We start from the raw sequence: 21,532 nt of genomic DNA, 5'->3' as shown, positions 1-21,532 counted from the left end.
TCATACCTGAGCAAAGACCTGTGATCTTGGTTCAGCATCTGCAACGAGGCAGTTGTGGTTCCCTGGTCGGAATCTCCCTCTTGCGTGTACTGGGACAAGGAAGTAATTTTATAACTAATATGTCAGCGTGATCACAAAATGTCCCTACGCAGGAATGCCCAGTCTAAACTCTTACCACGTCTATCGGCAATGTACCAGACTGTATCCTTGACTGAAGCACAGAGTAAACATGTTATGGAGAACTCCAGTGCTGAAGTAGGCAAAACAGTGTGATATGAATAAAAAACAACACCGTAGAACTGGCTATTTGAAAAATAACAGTACGAAGCCTAATAAAAAACATGTAGAGCAAAGTGCACAAAGGCTCTAAGCTATTAGCAAATGAATAAAATATATTCAGGGCAAAATGCAGAAAGGCCTAAAGCCTGAAGCTAAAGCGCAATGAATAATAAAACTAACCACACTACAAGGTGAGGCCACAGCTGCATGTGCAATATGCCTCTACAGTGTTAAAGTCTATTCTTAGACATTGTAAGTACAGTGTGGCCATATTAAGTATATGGTCTGGGAGTTTGTCAAAACGAACTCCACAGTTCCATAATGGCTACACTGAATACTGGGAAGTTTGGTATCAAACTTCTCAGAATAATAAACCCACACTGATGCCAGTGTTGGTGTTATTAAAAAATGCACACAGAGGGCATCTTAGAGATGCACCCTGTATTTGACCTAATCCTTCAGTGCAGGAATGACTGGTCTGTGCCAGCCTGCCACTGAGAGACGAGTTTCTGACCCCCCTGGGGTTCGACAGCCTTTGTGCTCTCTGAGGCCAGAAACAAAGCCTGCACTGGGTGGAGGTGCTTCACACCTCCCCCCTGCAGGAATTGTAACACCTAGCAGTGAGCCTCAAAGGCTCAGGCTTTGTGTTACAATGCCCCAGGGCACTCCAGCTAGTGGAGATGCCCCCCCCCCCCCAGACACAGCCCCAATTTTGGCAGCAAGTCCGAGGAGATAATGACAAAAACAAGGATGAGTCACCCCCTCAGCCAGGTCCTCCCCTAAGGTGACCAGAGCTGAAGTGACCCCCCTCCTGGGAAAATCCTCCATCTTGTTTTGAAGGATTCAGCCCAATATGGATGTGCTCCCCTCCCCAAAAGGAGAGAGCACAAAGAGGGTGTACCCACCTTCAAGGACAGTAGCCATTGGCTACTGCCCTTTTTCCCTAACACACCCCTAAATTCAGTGTTTAGGGGTGACCCTGAACCCAGGAAATCAGATTTCCTGACAACCTGAAGAAAAAGAAGGACTGCTGACCTTAAAGACCCAAAGAGACGACGGAGACGACAACTGACTCGCCCCAGTCCTACCGGCCTGTCTCCAGACTTAAAGAACCTGCAACAGCGACGCATCCAGCGGGACCAGTGACCTCTGCCGACTCAGAGGACTGCCCTGCAACGCAAAGGACCAAGAAAGGCACTGTCCAAACAACAAAGAAGAAACCAACTTTAAAGGGACTCCAGCCTCACTCCTGAAGCTTGAGTCCCCAACACTCTGCACCAGACGTCCCCAGCTCGTGTCCAGAAGAAACAACACTTCAGCAAGGACTCGCAGGCGACTCCCACGACATGGCCACCCTGAGACGATTTCCCTGCACCCCCATGGTGACGCCTGCAGACAAAATCCAGAGGATCCACCTTACTGCGACTGCCCGGTAACAAAGAACCCGACGCCTGGAAGAAGCACTGCACCCGCTGCACCCAGGCCTGAGAGGAACCAACTATCGGTGCAGGAGTGACCAGCAGGCGGCCCTCATCTTTGCCCAGCCGGTGGCTGGCCCGAGAAGCCCCCCTGTGCCCTGCCTGCATCACCAGAGTGGCTCCCGGGTCCCTCCATTGCTTTTAACACAAAACCCGACACCTACTTTGCACTCTGCACCGGGCCGTCCCTGTGCCACTGAGGGTGTATTTTGTGTGCCTGTTTATGACCCCCAGTGCTCTACAAAACCCCCCTGCTCTACTCCCCGAAGATGCATGTACTTACCTGCTAGCAGACTGGAACCGGAGCACCCCTAGTCTCCATTGGCGCCTATGTTATTTGGGCCCTACTTTGACCTCTGCACCTGACCATCCCTGTGTTGCTGGTGCTGGGTGTTTGAGGCTGACTTGAACCCCCAACAGTGGGCTGCCTATGCCCCGGAGACTGAACTTATAAGTGTTTTACTTACCTGCTAAACTAACTTGTACTCACCTCCCCCAGGAACTGTTACATTTTGCAGTGTCCACTTTTAAAATAGCTTATTGCCATTTTTGCCAAAACTGTATACATTACTGTTTTACTTAAAAGTTCCATATTTACCTATGCAAAGTACTTTACATTTAATATACTTACCTGCAATTTGAGGCTTGTGGTTCTAAAATAAATTAAGAAAATAATATTTTTCTATATAAAAACCTACTGGCCTGGAGTTAAGTCATTGAGTGTGTGTTCTCAATTATTGACTGTGTGTGTAGAACAAATGCTTAACACTACCCTCTGATAAGCCTAACTGCTCGAACACACTACCAAAAATAGAGCATTAGTGCTATTATTGCCACTATCAACCTCTACAGGGAACCTCTAGACTCTGTGCACACTATCTCTCACTTTGTGATAGTATATACAGAGCCAACTTCCTACAGTAGTGGTCAGAGACCCAGTTCTTATAATCAAATGTGCCTTTGAACTGATAGTGACTTCAAAGAAGGGTCTTTGAAGTGCACAGAGGTCCTTTCTTCCTAGCCCTGGTTCACACTACCAGTAGGGGGTAAACAACACTTTGTGTGGGGAGAGGCACCTGCCTATTCAAAGGTGTCATCTCCGCTTCACCCTTCCTGCCTAGGAAGGCCCATCAGAATGCAGACGAATGCTCAGACACACCTCACCTTCCTGTGTTTGTGGCTGTCTAGAGGGAATGCAGCTGCCACCTACCCCAGAAGTGTAATGGAGATAGGCTGCAGGGCACATGGAGCAGCACGAACAGCGAAAGGCCTACTTTCTCAAAGTGCAAAAAGAACAAGTGATGGACAAAATGCAGAACAATGTCAAACATTCACCCCCAGTACAGAGATCTGGGCCTAAATCCATTGTTATTTGCTACCCATGCCATTCCAGTTTGGACCCAGCCATATGTAAATCAGTTTTGACTCTGCTCCTCATGGGAAGAGCCCAGCCCGAACTGCCAAGCCACGTCCTTCCTGGACTGGAAGCAAGCATCCTGGAACCGGTTTCGGAATATCACCCTTCATCAGCCGGGCTAGCTTGACTCCAGTGACACGGGGAGTAAGGGACCAACGTCTGTGCATACCCTTCCCACTTAGGGCGACAAATGCAAAAAGAACAAGTGATGGGCAGAATGCTAAACAATGTCAAACATTCACCCCCAGCTAGCCTAGCTGATGAAGGGTGATACCCTGAAACCTGTCCTAGGAGGCTTGTTTCCGGTCCAGGAAGGACTTGGCTTGGCAGTTCAGGCCAGACTGTTCCCATGGGGAAGAGGGTCAAGACGGATTTGCCTATGCCTAGGTCCAAACTGGGGTGGCGTGGTGAGCAAACAAAAACAATGGATTAAACCCAGATCCTTGTGACTGGGGGTGAATGTTTGCATTGTTCAGCATTCCATCCATCATCTGTTCTTTTTTACATTTGTCGCCCTAGGGGGAAGGGTATGCCCAGATGTGGGTCCTATGCTCACTGCACGACTGGATTAAAGCTAGCCTCACTGATGAAGGGTGATACCCTGAAACTGGTCCTAGGATGTCGGTTTCAGGTCCAGGGAGGACTTGGCTTGGCAGTTCGGGCTGGACTGTTTCCATGGGGAACAAGCTCATGACTGATTTGCATATGGCTGGGTCCAAACTGGGTTGGTGTGGTGAGCAACAAAACAATGGATTAAACCCAGATCTTTGTGACTGGGGGTGAATATTTGCAGTGTTCAGCATTCCGTCCATCATCTGTTCTTTTTTTACTTTCTAAAAGTGGCATTTCTAAAAAAAGTAATGCTAAATCAGACTTTACCATGAAAGAGGATTTATCGTTACCATTCCAATTATATGAAACATGATGTAACTACTCGCTCGCGATCAGGAATTGCAGCTTGAAAGTATATTAAGGAATTGCCAATGCTGGCCGATGTGAGGAGTAGGCCACACAGAAGAGAAACACAACTTTGGGAGTTTTTTGCACTACCAGGACATGTAAAACTTTAAAAGTACATTTCCTACTTTTTAATTACATAGATCCCTACCCTATACGCTACCTAGCGCCTAACTTAGAGGTGACTTATATGCAACAGAAGGGGAGTTTAAGGCTTAGCAAAGGGTTTTAAATACCAAGTCTAAGTGGCAGTGAAACTGCACACACTGGCTCTGAAGTGGAAGGACTGAGACACGTTTAAAAGGCTACTTAAATGGGTTGCATAATCAGTCCTGCAGGCCTATTAGTAGCATTTAATTTACATGCCCTGAGTATACTTTACAAGGCACTTATAAGTAAATTAAATATTCCAGTTGTGTATACACCAACGTTACCAAGTTTAGAGGAGAAGCGCATGCACTTTAGTATTGGTCAGCAGTGGTAAAGTCCTCAGTCCTAAGGCCAGCCAAAAGATACAGCAAAAATGTTAGGTAAACAAGTCAGTACTTGGGAAAAGACCACCCTAAGGCTGACAGGTCTAACACTGAGATTAATTCAAACATCCCATTCATCACTTTTTTGTAAACTTCAGTGAGACGGCTATGCACACGCATGGGTGCTCACTTTGCCACCTGAACCGGACTGGCAAAACCACAGACAGCCCGAAACCAATCTTGCTCATGTTCCAGTTCACAGAGTACCAGGCTTGGCAGTTCAGGCTAGACTGTTGCTATTGGAGCAAGATCACAGCTGATTTGCATATGGCTGAGTCTAATATGGGGTTGTATTGTGGACAAAAAGTGATGGACTGGGATACAGCCCTGAGTAATTACCACTGGCTGAGATTAATTTAAGTATGCAACACATCACTATTATGTATACTTGATTCACCTCATCCAACATCACTCCTTCCCCACCTAATTCTGCCACAACAGCCCACCAGTATCAACACCACTGATATTAGCAACTCTGGTCGTTATTTGGGCTGTCTGCTTCTGCATTACATGCAGTGTCAGATGCCTTCAGTTCTCATAGTAAGTGTGTCTCGGGTTTCCCTATTTCCCTACACTCTGTTCAAGGGCTTCTTTTCTATTCTTTGTATTGTTCTTTTTATCTGGGTCCATTCATCTAGCTTAATGGACCCACCCTTTGCCATTTCAGCCTCTGCTCAAGGTGCCTTATTTCACAAAAGTACATACAATAGGCCAGCGTAAGAATTCTGCCATTAACGCAGTCCATAGACCATGGTCTTATGTTAAAATCACCTCTTGTATATCAGAGCCAGCACTTTGTCATGGGTGCCTCCTCCAATATACTACAGTTGTCCTCCATTATCCTAAGAGTGACTTCCAATGTGCTAGTGCCAGTAGCTTGTGATACGTGCTCACTATGCCAAGTATGTCTTCAAGTATGGCAGCATCATTTCACAGGTGCAACATATGGCAAGTATTACCTCTTGTATGCCAGCACCAATATTTACTAGGGGGCACATTCTGTCAATAATTACCTCCAGGATGCCAATATTTTGGCACAGATGCCTGACGTTCTCTAAGAACTGCCTTCAGTATACTAGCATCAGTATTCTGCAATGGGTGCATTTACAATCCAACAAATACATTCAGTATACCAGGGCCAAGAGCAGACTCTCGAGCACAACATCACATTCATTCACATACACTTACTCTCTATAAGTCACTCGTACTTATTCATACTCGCTTGTTCTTTTACATTCAAGCACATTCACTCTCACCCATGCTAACTCATACTTTCTCACTCACAACCACTTATACCCACTTAGACATATTCTCACTCAGTTACACTCACTGTCACTCATACTCAACACACCCTCACACTTATCATTCACTCTCACGTACCCGCTCACTTGTAGTTACTTACTCTGAAGCATTGTGGCTCACTCATACTCACCCACTGTGGCTTACACAAACATAATTTCTCTCACACTCTCCCCTGCCACCAGCACACACAACATATTCCACCTGAATGTACTCTGTTTTCTATTATACTAATAAATAATAGGGCATTAGTCTTTTTTTGTTTTAAATAGACAGAAAACAATGCTGGGGATCTGCCCGTGTTCTTGGCAATGATTTTGCCATCTCTGGAGATTCCTAAGTGATGGCCGATTGGAACGCAGATACAGAAGTGACTGCATCTAAAATGCAGTGCTTCATAAAAGCTGTTAAAAAATGTTGTTAAGTAAGCGAACTTTCAGTTATGCAATAAAAGCTAGTTTTAGTGAGCTAGTTTTAGGAAGGCTAACAATTAAACAGACAGCGAGCGTGTGGTGTCTTGTGTTATGTTCTGGAACCCCTGCTGGGTTCTAGAGAAGAATGTGTGTGGAGAGAGATAGGAGGAGAACTGACAGAGAAGGAAGGTGATGGTTGGAAGTGTTGGTGGTTGGGGTCTTCTCTACGATGTAACCTGAAATAAACCTCAGATAAACAAGATGGATGCCACTGTGTGACTTCATCTTACTTACTACATGTGGCGACGAAGGACTGACGAACTCCTGAACAGATCCGTCATTACAGGAGTCTGTTAACAGAGAATAGACCCTAACGCCAAGAAGCCCATGTTGGAGCCCCCTGCTGTTGCGCTTCGACTTCCAGGGCAGTAAATGACTTTATTCATTCTCCAAATTCTTCGGATGTCAAGGCAAGGATAAAATACTTAAAACGGCCGCGTTCAGCCTTGCGCACACCCTGGAGCCGCGTTTTCAAAGACCGCTCGAGGTAAGCCTCGCGGTCAATATCTGCTCGAGGCAGGCCTCGCACTCAGCCCACGCATCACCTGATTGTTGCAGCTGTTGCAGACGTGCGCTTGTTGCCTAGTACCTGCAGCGCGTCCTCCTGGTTACCAAAGACTCCGGGAAGACTGATCTGTGTGCGAAGATATGTACTGCTGCTCATGAGCGCGCTCCGTGTGCTGGTTTAACAGTGCACGCTGTTGGGGGAGCGGCGCCGAGAGGTTAAGTCATCAAAAGACTGTACTAATGTACTATTAAGTTGTTTGTACGTTGACTTTTACTGCTTTTTGGGCTATTTGGCTGCCACATTGGTTGGAGTCATTTTGGTATGAAATTACTGAATACACTGTTGGTGTTCTGCCTAGACAATTTCAGGATGCATCTTGGAGGTATAAAATCTCTTTCAGCTTGAAAAGAGAGTAAAAAAAAAATTTTTTAAAAAAAAGGAAACCACACATATATTATCATTTTATTGTTGTTTTTTTAATCTCCTCTCGAGATGCAGAATGTACCAGCACCAGCATTTTTTTTGTCCTCTCCAGGAGAACCACCAATTCCATGGGTGAAGTGGAAGAAGGTTTTCTCACATTATGCTAGAGTGTGTGCAACTTCATTAAGTGCCGAAAGGAAAACCTCTCTTTTAATGCATTGTCTAGGATCAGAAGGACAGGAAGTATTTGAACATCTTCAGGATCTTCCAGATCGAGAAGCCACAAACTTGAACGAGTTTGAAATTTGCATAAAGAAGTTGGATTCACACTATCTGCCAAAAGTTTGTACAGTACTTGAAAGGTTTCATTTTGGTCGACATATACAACGTTCAGGAGAATCAGTTGAACAGTATATTACGGAGTTGCGCAAATTGGCCTCCACATGTAATTTTGGAGCATCCTTGGAGGAAAGATTAAGAGATCAGTTAATGCTGGGTAGCAGTACTGATAAAGCCTGGTAGGGCACGTGGCACAAGGATAATCCATCCTTGCAAGTGGTGTTAATTGCCGCAAAGAACTTTGAACATTCAAAAGCTTGTACTGAGGTTTTAAAAAAAGGAAACGCCCATGGCCCCTAATAGTCTTGAGAGTAAGAAAGGAGATTTTGTACAGAGTGTACAAAAGTCTAAATCTAGTAATAATGGGGCTGATGCTAATAAAGCCAACTTGAGATTTGTGCAAGGAAAATGTTTTAGATGGGGCAATGAAGGTCACTTTGCAAATAATAAAGGATGTCCTGGATGTAAAGCTATGTGTAAATCCCGTGGAAGGAAAGGTCATTTTACGAGATGTTGCAGATTTGTGAACGATTTGAAGAAGGTGCAAGAAATAGATCTGTGTGGAAATGAAGAGGACTCAGAGGAGAAGAATTACATGTTTCAAGTAAAAGGGTTTACCTCAAATGGACTTGCGGAACAAGGCAAAGTGAATGGATGTGTGGTCAAAATGCTTTTTGACTCTGGAGCTAAGATAACTTTGATTCCGAAAGTATTTTATGAGCAGAAGTTGGCTGGGTGTGTTCAACTGTTTAAACCAGACATCAAGCCGAGAGATTATGGGGCGTTCCAATACAACTGTTGGGACATTTTTGGGGTACCATTGAGTTCGGAGACATGATTATTCCAGGGAAAATATATGTATCCATAAAGGGTGATTCGTTAGTAAGCTGGTTACACCAGCGTGATCTCAATGTATATTTAGATCCAAATGCTGATTCCCCCAGTATGCAGTAGAAAGGTCTGGTCTGGAAAGTAATGTGAGGTGGACAAAAGAGTTTCCGGAAGTGTTTACTAAGAAAATTGGCTGTCTTAAGAATTACTTTCATCTCATAAAATTGAAATCTAATGCAAGTCCAAAAGTAGTTAAATAAGAGGTGTACCATTGTCAGTACGAGATAGTATGAAGATGGAGTTGGATAGGTTGGTCCATAAGGGAATTATACAGGAGGTGGAGGCTACAGATTGGTTGTCTCCTGTGGTTATGACACGTAAGGCCAATGGAGGAGTGAGATTGACTGTGGACTTGAAAGAGCTGAACAAAATGGTGATTGTGGATCACTATCCACTTCATAATATTTGTACGTTGTTGTGTCCTCGTGATGGTGCTAAACACTTCTCGTCCTTAGATTTAGCTTCTGCATACCATCAGATAATGCTGAATCCAGACTGTCAAGAATTAACTGCTTTTGTCACACCGTTTGGCACATTTAAGTATGTGAGAATGCCTTTTGGGCTGATTTCTGCTGCTGCAGTGTTTCAGAGAATTATGGAACACCTTCTTGAAGGTTTGGAGGGTGTAAGAGTGTACTAGGATGATGTGTTGATTGTGGGTTCGAATGGAAGAGAACATGATGATCGTGTGAGCGCGGTATTGTCAAGACTGATAGATGTGGGTTTGACCTTGAAGGCAGAGAACTGTAAATTCAATGTTGAAGAGATTGAGTATTTGGGTCATGTTGCAAGTAGAACATGTATTCAACCTAAAGATGAACTGCTCAATACAATTAGTAGGCTGAAAACTCCTCAGAGTAAGGAGGAGGTATTGAAGTTTCTGGGCATGGCAGAGTTTTATAGTAAATTCATACCTAATATGACTCAAAGGACTACAGCTATGAGGGAACTATTACAGAAAGGGAAGGAATTTCTGTGGACAGAAAGTTGTGAAGAAGAATTTTGTTCTTTGAAAGAATGTTTGAATGCTGCCCCCAATCTGGGCAGTTTTGATACAAGGGATGAAACCAGGGTGGTGACTGATGTGAGCTCCAAAGGACTGGGAGCGGTGCTTATGCAAAGGAAAAATGGTGTTGAGTGGACGATATTGTTTGTGTCATGTGCTTTGAGGGGTGCAGATTGTAATTATTTTGTGGTAGAAAAGGAAGCTCTTGCGGTGTATTGGTCAGTACGTAAGCTAAGAAAGGTTTTGTGGGGAAAGACATTTCTGGATAAAACAGATCACAAACCGCTTAAAGAAGTTTTCTGTAAGAAAGGAATTATTTGGTATTACACAGGATAAGAAAATGGGTAGTGGCATTGCAGGAATTTAATTTTGAGGTAGTTTACATTCCAGGTGTGGATAATGATTTGGCAGATTGTCTTTCGAGGATGGTGGGGGTGGACAATGATACTGGTGAGTGTGGTGAGGACTCTGAAGAAGAAGTTAAAGTTTGTGAGATTTCTGAAGGGATTGTGTCTGAAGAGAGATGGAGAGATGAATTGAAGAAGGGTGAGGTTTTAATGAAAGTGATCTCTAGAGTACATAATGGTTGGTGCGAGAAGGGTAGGTGTGAAGAAGGGATGCAAGGATTTTGGTAAGTTAGAAATGAGTTATCAGTAATGGATGGATTACTCATGAGGGGTACAAAGTTGATTCCACTTGTTGGTATAAGGGAGGTGTTGATGAGGCATGCTCATGTTAGCCATATGGGTGTAGCCAAAACAAAGGAAAGGGTGAGAGAAGGATATTTGTGGCCTGCCATGGATGTAGAGATTGAAAGGTTGGTTAGGAATTGTATTGAGTGTTCTGAGTATGACAAAGGTTTGAAGTGTAGGACGCAACCTATAGTTTTGAGGGAGCAAGCAAGCGGTCCGTGGTCGGACATAGCGATTGACATCTTGGGACCTATAAGAGTTAATTATTTTGATAGATATATTTTAGTTTGTCTTGACATGTATTCACGTTGTCCAGAGGTGAAAATTGTGAGTTCTGTGGAGTTTAGGGGGGTCATTGTATTTTTGGAAAGTTTATTAAAAAAAGAAGGTTTTCATGCTTTTGTTCTTTCAGACAATGGTGTACAATTTACTTCAAGTGAGTTGGAGAAGTTTCTTCAGGGAAGAGGTGTGAATCATAAAGGGCTTCTCTATGCCATTTGGAAAGCAATGGCGTTGTGGAGAGATTTATTAAAGTTTTGAAATAAAGTGTGAAGTTGGCGTTAACTTCAAGTGGTAATTGGGAAGTTGCTGTTAAAAATAAATAAAAAAAAGGTGAGGGAGTATCGTTTTACTCCGCATTCCTCTACTGGGATTTCTCTGTTTCAATTATTCAGAGGAAGGAGGCCTCACACTCAAATTCTGCTATTGTGGGTATCAGAGAAAAAATTAATGGTGGACAGCCAAGTTAATGAAAGTGGTGATTGGAAAGAGAGAGAGAGACAGAAAAAATTATGCGTAGAAAGGTGTTGTACGATGAGAGAAAAGCAGTTAGAGACAGTAGTGAAGGTTGGGGATTGGGTGAAGATAAAGTCACCTAGGAAAATGGGCTTTTCTAAATTCAGTCAACCTTTTAAGGTGATTAAGGTATTTAGGAATGCAGTGAAGCTGGATAATCACAGAGTGTGGAATCTTAACAGAGTTGCAAAGTTTGTTCCTGTTAGGGAGAGCGATTCGAATGTGAGGTCGTCAAGAAGTAACTCTGTGCAAGGAGGTAGAACTCAACGTGTAAGGAAAAGTCCTTCTTATATGAAGGATTATGTGTTATAAAGGTATTAAGGCGTAGGGGTGATGATATGTATACTTTTGTATATCTCTCTACAATATGTGTGTCTTATTACGATGTTATGTTGGTTTTATCATTTTAAATGTTAAGTTCAAGTTGAAGGAATGTAAAATCTTCTCAAGTTGAAGGAATGTAAAATCTTCTCAAGGTGAAGTGAGGGAGGTGGTGTGGTGTCTTGTGTTATGTTCTAGAGAAGAATGTGTGTGGAGGGAGCTAGGAGGACAACTGACAGAGAAGGAAGGTGAGGGTAGGAAGTGTTGGTGGTTGGGGTCTTCTCGGCAATGTATTCTGAAATAAACCTCAGATAAACAAGATTGATGCCTCCGTGTGACTTCATCTTACTTACTACAATGTGCTATAAATAATGTGTACAGTGCTGGCAGGTTTTAGGTTGTCTTTCATATCTGCAGGATAAGATTTCATTAAGTTGCTCCCGAAAAATTTCATTTTAGGCATCATCATGCTGTTAAAGTTGTACTGGCATTGCAAAGTCCCTTTAGTTTAAACGTCAGGGGGGCATGACATGTTCACTGTCCTTCGTGAATGCGGCCATGAGGTTTGAATCGAAAAGCTAGGGGAGCCTTCAATGCCGTCAAGTTAGGGCACACCAAAGGACGGCCAATGAGATGGCAGGGCTCTAAAAGGTAGACACCACTGCAGCCAAACCTACAAACACCGCTCATGAAAGGTCCCTCTCTGCTGAACCCATACACTTTTCTGCACCTGCTGCCGCCTGTTGGTAACCCCAGCAAACATGCAAACAAATACTTCACATCCCAACACCACGGCCAATAAAAAGACATGCTCTCTACATTCATACCAGCCCTAAGGGATGGCCATTGGCAACCAGCCAACATCTGACTAGCAACGCATTTCAGTCGTACCTCAAAATGTGCGCTAATACCATAGTTCTACTGCTAGGTGTGAAATAAAATATATTCTGCTACACCACGTTAATTAATATATATATGGGCACCTGCTTTGAAAAAAGGAGTGAAATCAGAAAGTAGTGCAGCGCCAGGTAATTTATAATATCAGAAAAACTTTGGGAGTAGTTTCAGAGGTAAGAATTTGTTTAACAAAGCCTGCAAATAAGAGGGGTATTTTATGCTTTGTTTGCTGTCTAGAATACGGTACCAGAAGGTATTTTGCAGCTCAATGAATAGCAAGCACGGGGAATTCAGAAAAACAACAAAGCAGCAGCAGGCATAGTCTACTACCGGTTACACACATCAAACACCACTTCAGTGAAGCCGTGTGACCTAATTAACCTAAGGCTTCAAGAAGAAAGAACCACAGGGGGCAGCAGATAGCACACACTACAAGCAAACAACTGTGTAAACATCTGTTTAGCTGGAATTTCCTGAAGTGTGACTTGGTTAATATGATTACAGAAGCCACATGAAATAGTAATGACGGAAAGTGTTAGCCGACTATGGGAATCCAGACAGCATCAGCTAAGGGTGAACTGACCATGGAAGACACGAAGGAAGGTCGTGCGTGAGTTTACAGTGTAGAACAATAAGTCATTTTCATAATTCCCGATGGTTTGTGATGAAAACTTACTGATCCCCGTTCTTAATATATATATATATATATATATATATATATATATATATATATATATATATATATATATATATATATATATACACACACATACATAGCACCGCATAAGATACAACATTACAAACACCTTCACGGTACACAAAAAGAACACCACTACTGAATATCTCAACAACCATGAAATTCTAGAAAAAATAGCGAAAAACAAAGGTGAGCCCACATAAAAGGTATCCTATAATCCTAGTATTAGTCCAAACAACACACACCCAGTGAGGTGAAGCTAACTCATAGCCGAGATAACTCAAACCACCAAGAACAATCACAAGCACTCAGTACGAAAGAATTGAGCTCCATATTGAAAAGGGTACACGATAGAAATGCAAATACCCTTCCTCTCCACGCAGGCAGAGGGAAAATAAGTGCAACTTCCTTTTTAATCATGCGCAAGGACAGTAAATGTGCCAAACACCCTCAAAACTCTGAACACGGGTTTAACCTCGCAGTGCCACAGAATTTTAGCAGGTGTTCCATAACACTAAAGAATAAAGAAACGCTACCAGCAAAACACCCCTGCAGTAAAACGATCCCAAATGTAACAAGAAATTAGGAACACACAAGAGAGTTAAGGCATAAACCAAAGTAATAACAATAAACACACTATGGAATTCAATACCTCCACCAGGCACCACCCTGTCCGACCTTACTTATTCTCAGTGATTTCAAAGTCTTACTTGGAACCTATTCACACAAAATAGCCCTCAACCCATCAGTCCCTACAAAGTTCAGACCCATAGCGAGCTGACCCTTATTAGGAAAGGTCATGGAAAGAGCATCCTTCAATCAACTTGAGCTTTTTTCGAAGACCACATTTTCCGAATACAACACATGATTCCAGCACTTTAACCTTATTTAATAGCCATATTGGATGACGTCAATTCACCTGTTAATAAGAATGGAGTTGCTTCTCTTGTCAGTCACACACTATCCTAGAACAGATGTTGGGAAACTTCAGAATACAAGGGCCAGCGCTGGTTTAATGTTACTGAAGCTTTCAAATGTATATCAAAAGATCATCCTTTTGCCCTTACCTGTCCTCTTTCACACAAGTCCTATATGTCTCCACCATTGCACCACTTTACTTTACATTCGACCTCAGCCATCTCCCGGATATCATCAAATAGCTCAATCTCCACTGTTTTCTATGTTCTCTAAGGGGCCAGTTTTTAGACCTAGACACCTGGTCCATAGCCTCTTGTCTTTCAGCAGTAGAGTAATGGATATCACACAACCACCACATTGTTAACTGTTCACAAATAAATATTCTAATGCACACCAATGTTCGATGACTAATGGAACTACAACATTCTCGATCCTAAATGTCAACGTGTCAGATGTTAATTTACCTTTGCTTCTTCCTCCTGTGCCTTTTTCACAATAGCCTGTAGCTGCACCTCTCGTTTGAACTCTGCATGGTTTAATCTTTCATCCATCATTTTCCTTCTCTGCTCCAGCAGTTCTTCCTTCCACTTTCGAACCTCTTTCTCCTATAGAACATGAAACAAAAATGTATCTAACAATGCAGATGAATTATTTACAAAACAGACCAACCCACCCTAAAGAATGCACTTTAAGTTTCTTGTTATGTCTTATTCATGCAAATAACTTACTGAACGAGGGTACAGACAAAGTGAAACATTAACTAGTGCATCAAGGAATACAATTAAATTCTCACGGGTTGAAGTGAATGAATGCCACCATAATGAAACTAAGTCCCGATATTATTGAGCCATGTCACTGAGAGCTGTTCAGTTCTTTGTGCGAAATGGAGGACCACTTGAGATCCATATTGCCAAACGGCTTAAGATCAATGCTTCAGCAGCCAAATTGAAGCACTGTGCTATAGCACCCATTGTCAATGCTAATAGGTTGGGGGTACTCAAAAAAGCTAAAAGAACAGTGAATGTCAGACTGTTGGCTTGGCAAAATCCTGATGGTGCTACAGATTTACATGTGCTTAGCAAGACCGCCTTGCAAAACCATATGAGGTGAGGCTGAATGAAGACTCGCAACCCATCACTCTGATGCCGGCGATACAGCTACAAGGAAAAAGGATGGATGAAAATGACCAAAAGGCTGTGCTGCTGTTCATTTGAGAGGAGTCCCAGCTAGACTTGGTTCTGAGATGGGCCAGGAAAAGACAGAGGTTGATGCTTAATGGTCAGAGGCTACTACTGTTTAAAAGATGTGAGCTGCAGGGGCTCGGAAAAGTGTTGATCAAGCACAGGCAAATGGATCCACCCCAACTGAGGGTGGGTATGGGCGATATTTTGTTTCAACAGGTGGTTTCACCCTCTGCATAACTGGACTCCATCAAAACTGAGAATGTTTGCAATACTTGTTCTTTTTGTTAATATGCTGTCTCCAGGTTTTCTAATGATGTTCCACTGTGTTAAATCTACTGCCCTTTATTCTCCTCACCTGAGGTTTTAGATACGAATCATGCTTTTCGAAGCAAGAGGTTGTGGAACCTTGAAAGCAATACCACTTTGTATTTAGTGTACATTCTTGTTGTGATGGATTATTCTAACAGGACTCCTCACCCTGTGAATCAGTACTAAAGATGTGACCTCTCCAGGCAGATGGGTCTGAGGAGCAGACTTACACCAGGAAGTCTTCCAGGATCAAGCAGCATAATGTCCTTCCATACGGACCTGAGAATTTGTGCAGTAATTCCTAGTGAACTTATGGACAAATGTTCACGTGGCTGCCTTGCAAATGTCCAAAGATCCCCCAAGCTTGTTACTCCTGGCAGTTTTAACCAGCGACAGAAGCTGCAAATGTCAAGGACAGAGGAAATCAAAAAAAAAAAAAAACTTGCCTTGCCGTTCCTGCCGACTCCTGCACCTCCCTCCTCTGCTCCTGATGGTTGGTGACCCAGCATTCGCCTTGGACACCAGCACAGGCTCCCCAGCAATCCTGGTGCTGCTTTCATACTAAACAGCCTGAAAGCAGTGCTAGGATTGGCCTGAGCGGCTCGGACTGCCACTCAGACACAATCCTGGGTATGTGCAGTTGTTGTCAATAGTATTTGACAAGAAATGTTTGTGAAAACTATAAATAGGTGGAGCTCAATGCTTCAGGGTCCTGTCAGCAGGAGCCGGAAAAAAGAACTGACGTAACTCTATTCAGTGCTTATGACTATACAGAGAAATCCCCTACGAGAGAAGGAATAGCTTCTTACTTGTAACTCCAGTTCTCTCTGAGTATTTCCACGATAGTCATAAGCAACCCTCTCTCCTCCCCAGTAAAATAGACAAGACAATAATTCAAATATATTGTTATCTCAGCTAGTTAAGCCTACAAAAAGAACTGAGGTAACTGCCTCTTGCTAAGCATGATGGGATATGAGAGGACCAGCTGCTCTTAAAGGCACAGTCTCAATTTCTTTCTGTATAATAGCAGCCTATGGGCTACACTGCCCTGCATTCCTTCATCCTAATGTAACATTACAAAAAGGTTTGTGAAAGATTTTGTCAGTGAAATCTTCAAAATATTCATGCATTTGAACGCATATCTACCAGTGCAGACAGGACCTGAGCTAACATGAGCATTTTGAATTTCTCATTTTTTAGGAAGTAGTTGAGAGGATGCTGATCTGAAATAGATCGGAGGTCTCTGCCCTTCTTGGACACCAGAAAGTATCTGGAATAACAACCATGACCTACTTCTGATGTCGATACCCTCTCTATGTTCTCTTTGGCCAGAAGAGCCTGTAGTTCCTGATGCAACAGGAAGAGATGATCCTCTGTCAGACAATTAGAGGACGGGGGTATCGGTAGCGGGATTTCCATGAATGGAAGTGCGTAACCCCACTGAACAATTTTGTGTCTGAACTTATGGACTGCTAGCAGGGCAGGTGATGCTGGATCCTGCCGCCAATCAGTTGCGCGTGGGATGTTGCGAGAGCATGTTAAAGAGATTTGGAGGCAGTGGCTGCCGGAGGGTGGTGGACTGGGTGGATATCTGGCTTTGGGTCCCTTGAGGCTTGTGAGAGCCACGTACAGGACCGCAAAAGGACTGGGAAGTCTGCTGGACATGGTGGATGAGTGGAAATTGACCCAACTGGTAGCCTCTACCATAGCCAAGGAAGGAGCAGAAGGAAGAATGGGGTCGGCGTGGGGCTACGGAGAATCCCAAAGTCCGGACAGTGGCCCAAAGCGTTTACACGCAAAATCTGCTTTGCTGCCGAATAAGTGAATGCAATTAATGGCATGTTCATAAGGGATGCCGGGACATCCCCCGAGAAGCCAGTTGACCTCAGTCAGGTGTGGCGATGAAGGGCCACCAACAACGCAATCACTCTACCCAGCGAGCTTGTTGTGTCCAGTCCACAACATATTTTGAACTCTGCTGCATCTCTGCTATCAGCAATAGACTGGGTCTGGATGTCTCGGGCCTCTCCGAGAAGGTGGGCAGCACTTGCTCGACCAAATATCATCATGTGCGGATGTACCAGACCATGAGGCAAGTGGTGTTCATGGACTGCAGTGCAAGCGTGATGGAAGAGAAAACCATCTTACCAAAGATGTCCAGCTCTTGGACTTGATGGCATGGTAGGGAATGCCCTAGGGTTATCCGTCGACATTAAGGTGTAATGATCAGGGGTGGGATGCTAGGTGAGGAAACCTGGATCCCCAGGATCGCCGTGGTGGTGGGGAGCAATCATCCTTTGCACAGGAGTGTGTTGGGCTTGGTCAGGCTCTGAGCAGGACATCAGTGAGGGCTTCTTTGAAGGGGAGCTTCCTTGTGAGATAGCACGGGATGAAGCAACTCAGCCAAGAAATTGATCTCAAATACCACTGAGGCCAGCTTAATCTCCAAGACCTCAGTTGCCCTTTGCACTGCAATAGCAAAAGAAGCCCCTTCGTCCATAACCAAACTAGGAGGAGATACCAGGCCAATGTGTGGCGAGGTGTCCTGATTACTGGCATCAGTAATAGTCAGCAAAGGGCTCCTCCAGGGGGTCAGGATAGCCATGTGGATCCTCAGATCTGCCCCTCGGATCTGTGGATCCTCAGATCTGCCCCAAGCATATTCCTCACAGGGCCTATCAAAGAATGGAGGCGCTATCTCTAACTTGGAGGGACTTGGTCAGGATGTTGCCAGAGTCGATGTCAGATGATGTCAGTTTGGATCTGGTTGGCACCACCAAGGGGTGGCAGTGGTACCAGGAACGGTGCTGTAGGGAAATGCCTCCCTTGGCATGGTTACCCCCTAAACCTTTTGCCTTTTGTTGCTGCGAGTTATGATTAAGAGTGCTGGGACCCTGCTAACCAGGCCCCAGCACCAGTGCTCTTCCCCTAAACTGTACCTTTGTTCCCACAATTGGCACAGCCCTGGCACCCAGATAAGTCACTTGTAAATGGTACCCCTGGTACCAAGGGCCCTGATGCCAGGGAAGGTCTCTAAGGGCTGCAGCATGTCTTATGCCACCCTGGGGACCCCTCACTCAGCACATGCACACTGCCTCACAGCTTGTGTGTGCTGGTGGGGAGAAAATGACTAAGTGGACATGGCACTCCCCTCAGGGTGCCATGTCCTCAACCCACTGCCTGTGGCATAGGTAAGTCACCCCTCTAGCAGGCCTTAAAGCCCTAAGGCAGGGTGCACTATACCACAGGTGAGGGTATAGTTGCACAAGCACTATGCCCCTTTAGGGTCCAAGCCAAACCTTAGACATTGTAAGTGCAGGGTAGCCATTAAGAGTATATGGTATGGGAGTCTGTCAATTACAAACTCTCCAGTTCCAAAATGGCTACACTGAAATCTGGGAAGTTTGGTATCACACTTCTCAGCACAATAAATGCACACTGATGCAAATGTGGGATTTATTGCAAAATGCACACAGATGGCATCTTAGAGATGCCCCCTGCATGCCAGTCCGACTCTTAGTGTTAGGCTGACCAGTTCCTGCCAGCCTGCTACAACCAGATGAGTTTCTGGCCACATGGGGTGAGTGTCTGTCACTCTGTGGCCAGGAACAAAGCCTGCACTGGGTGGAGGTGCTTCTCACCTCCCACTACAGGAACTGAAACACCTGGCAGTGAGCCTCAAAGGCTCATGCCTGTTACAGCACCCCAGGGCATCCCAGCTAGTGGAGATGCCCACCCCTCCGGTCATAGCCCCCACTTTTGGCAGCAAGTCCAGAGGAGATAATGAGAAAAACAAGGAGGAGTCACCCATCAGTCAGTACAGCCTCTAAGGTGCCCTGAGCTGAGGTGACCCCTGCCTTTAGAAATCCTACCATCTTAGTTTTGGAGGATTGCCCCAATAGGAATAGGGACGTGCCCCCTCTCCCCTCAGGGAGGAGGCACAAGGAGGGTGTAGCCACCCTCAAGGACATTAGCCACTGGCTACTGCCCCCTGACCTAAACACACCCCTAAATTTAGTACTTAGGGACGACCCTGAACCCAGGAAATCAGATTCCTGCAACCTACAACAAGAAGGACTGCTGACCTGAAAGCCCCGCAGAGACCACAGAGACAACTGACTTTGCCCAAGCCCTACCGGCCTGTCTCCAGACTCAAAGAACCTGCACAGCGACGCATCCAGCGGGACCAGCGACCTCTGAGGACTCAGAGGACTGCCCTGCACCCAAAAGACCAAGAACCTCCCAAAAAAAACGGCACTATTCAGAAACAGCAACAAACTTGCAAGTTTGAAACAACTTTAAAGAGACTCTCCCTTCCCGCCAGAAGTCTGAGTCTTCACACAACAAACATCACAGAGAGGACTCCCAGGCGACTAACGACGTGGACACCCTGAGTCGACCTCCCTGCACCCCCATTGCAATCTGCATAGAGGATCCAGAGGCTCCCCTGACAACGACTGCCTGGAAAAAAGGAACCCGACGCCTGGACCAAGCACTGCACCCACAGCCCCCAGGACCGAGAGGAACCACCTACCAATGCAGGAGTGACCAGCAGGTGGCCCTCATCCTAGCCCAGTCAGTGGCTGGCCCGAGAAGCCCCCCTGTGCCCTGCCTGCATCGCCAGAGTGACCCCTGGTTCCCTCCATTGCTTTCTATAGCAAACCCGAAGCCTACTTGGCACACTGCACCCGGCTGCCCCTGTGCCGCTGAGGGTGTGTTTTGTGTGCCTGTGTGTGTCACCCCCAGTGCTCTACAAAACCCCCCTGGTCTGCTTCCCGAGGACAGAGGTACTTACCTGCTAGCAGACTGGAACAGGAGCACCCCTGTTCTTCATAGGCGTCTATTTGTTTTGGGCCCTCCTTTGACCTCTGTAACTGACCGGCCCTGTGTTGCTGGTGCAGTGGCTTTGGGGTTGCATTTAACCCCCAACGGCGGGCTGCCTATGCCCAGGAGACTGTCTGTGTAAGTGCTTTACTTACCTGAGAAAACTAACCAAACTCACCTCCCCCAGGAACTGTTGATTTTTGCAGTGTCCATTTTTAAAATAGCTTATTGCCATTTTAACCAAAACTCTGTATACTACTGTTTTAAATCAAAGTTCTATACTTACCTGTGTGAAGTAGATTGTATTTAATGTACTTACCTCAAATCTTGAACCCTGTGGTTCTAAAATAAATTAAGAAAATATATTTTTCTATATAAAAACCTATTGGCCTGGAGTTAAGTCTGAGTGTGTGTTCCTCATTTATTGCCTGTGTGTGTACAACAAATGCTTAACACTACCCTCTGATAAGCCTACTGCTCGACCACACTACCACAAAATAGAACATTGGTATTATCTAATTTTGCCTCTATCAAGCTCTAAGGGGAACCCTTGGACTCTGTGCACACTATCTCTCACTTTGAGATAGTATATTCAGAGCCAACTTCCTACAGGCGCCACTGGACCAGTGGTTGTGGGTTTGAGATCAAAGCCAGTTCAGATCCAGGAACGGATCCAAAGGGCCTAACTGGAACTGAGGGTGAACCCACCAGAAGGAATCCAGTCGGGCACCTTCCCAATCCATGGAGCCAGAAGGTGCTCGAGAGAGACTGACTTGCTAAGAGACGTAGTGTATAGCCTCATAGAATTCTTTCAATTGGGCAGGGGTTGCTAGGGCTCTGTGAAATTCTGGGAGGTAGAGAGCAGACCCACGCTCAGGCTCTGCGATTTAAGCATGGGCACGGGGCCTAAACTTGTAGCATTGTTCCCATGCCATGTCTGATTACTAGGACTGGCACTTCAGCTTCATGGTTGTATCCTTTTTGTGGGATTTACCTGACAAGGATTTTGACCTTGACGATGACCGATGGTAATGAGAGCCGGCCTGGGACCTTCCATGTGACAGGGACCTGGATCAGTGTGGAGTCTATCATTGCTGAATGACTAGGAATTTCAATGCCTTCTTCCGGACCGCTTTGGGGTTTAACACATCGCAGTCAGGGAACGTGCAATCATAGTCCTGCTCCAGGCATCATAAGCAAACCAAGTGGGGGTCTGTCGCAGACATTTGCCTGTGGCAGACTCCACAGGACTTAAAACACTCAGGTTTCTTAGAGGATATCCACAAGGTACA

The 21,532-nt window shown here is 44.9% G+C and overlaps 1 protein-coding gene across 2 annotated transcripts in view; it reads right to left on the bottom strand.

Moving 5' to 3' along the window:
• SCAPER (S-phase cyclin A associated protein in the ER) overlaps positions 1-21,532 on the bottom strand; it is a 2,262,878-nt gene that overhangs the window by 1,427,771 nt on the left and 813,575 nt on the right. For both annotated transcript variants that reach the window (XM_069222023.1, XM_069222024.1), the window contains exon 16: positions 14,388-14,528. In XM_069222023.1, coding sequence (XP_069078124.1) covers positions 14,388-14,528 — 141 coding nt within the window. The remainder of the gene's footprint in view (positions 1-14,387; positions 14,529-21,532) is intronic.

Source organism: Pleurodeles waltl, chromosome 3_1, assembly GCF_031143425.1.
Source record: "Pleurodeles waltl isolate 20211129_DDA chromosome 3_1, aPleWal1.hap1.20221129, whole genome shotgun sequence".
NCBI classification, from domain to species: Eukaryota; Metazoa; Chordata; class Amphibia; order Caudata; family Salamandridae; genus Pleurodeles; species Pleurodeles waltl.
The sequence above is the reverse complement of the archived record's forward strand: the minus strand, read 5'-3'. Positions and strand labels throughout refer to the sequence as shown.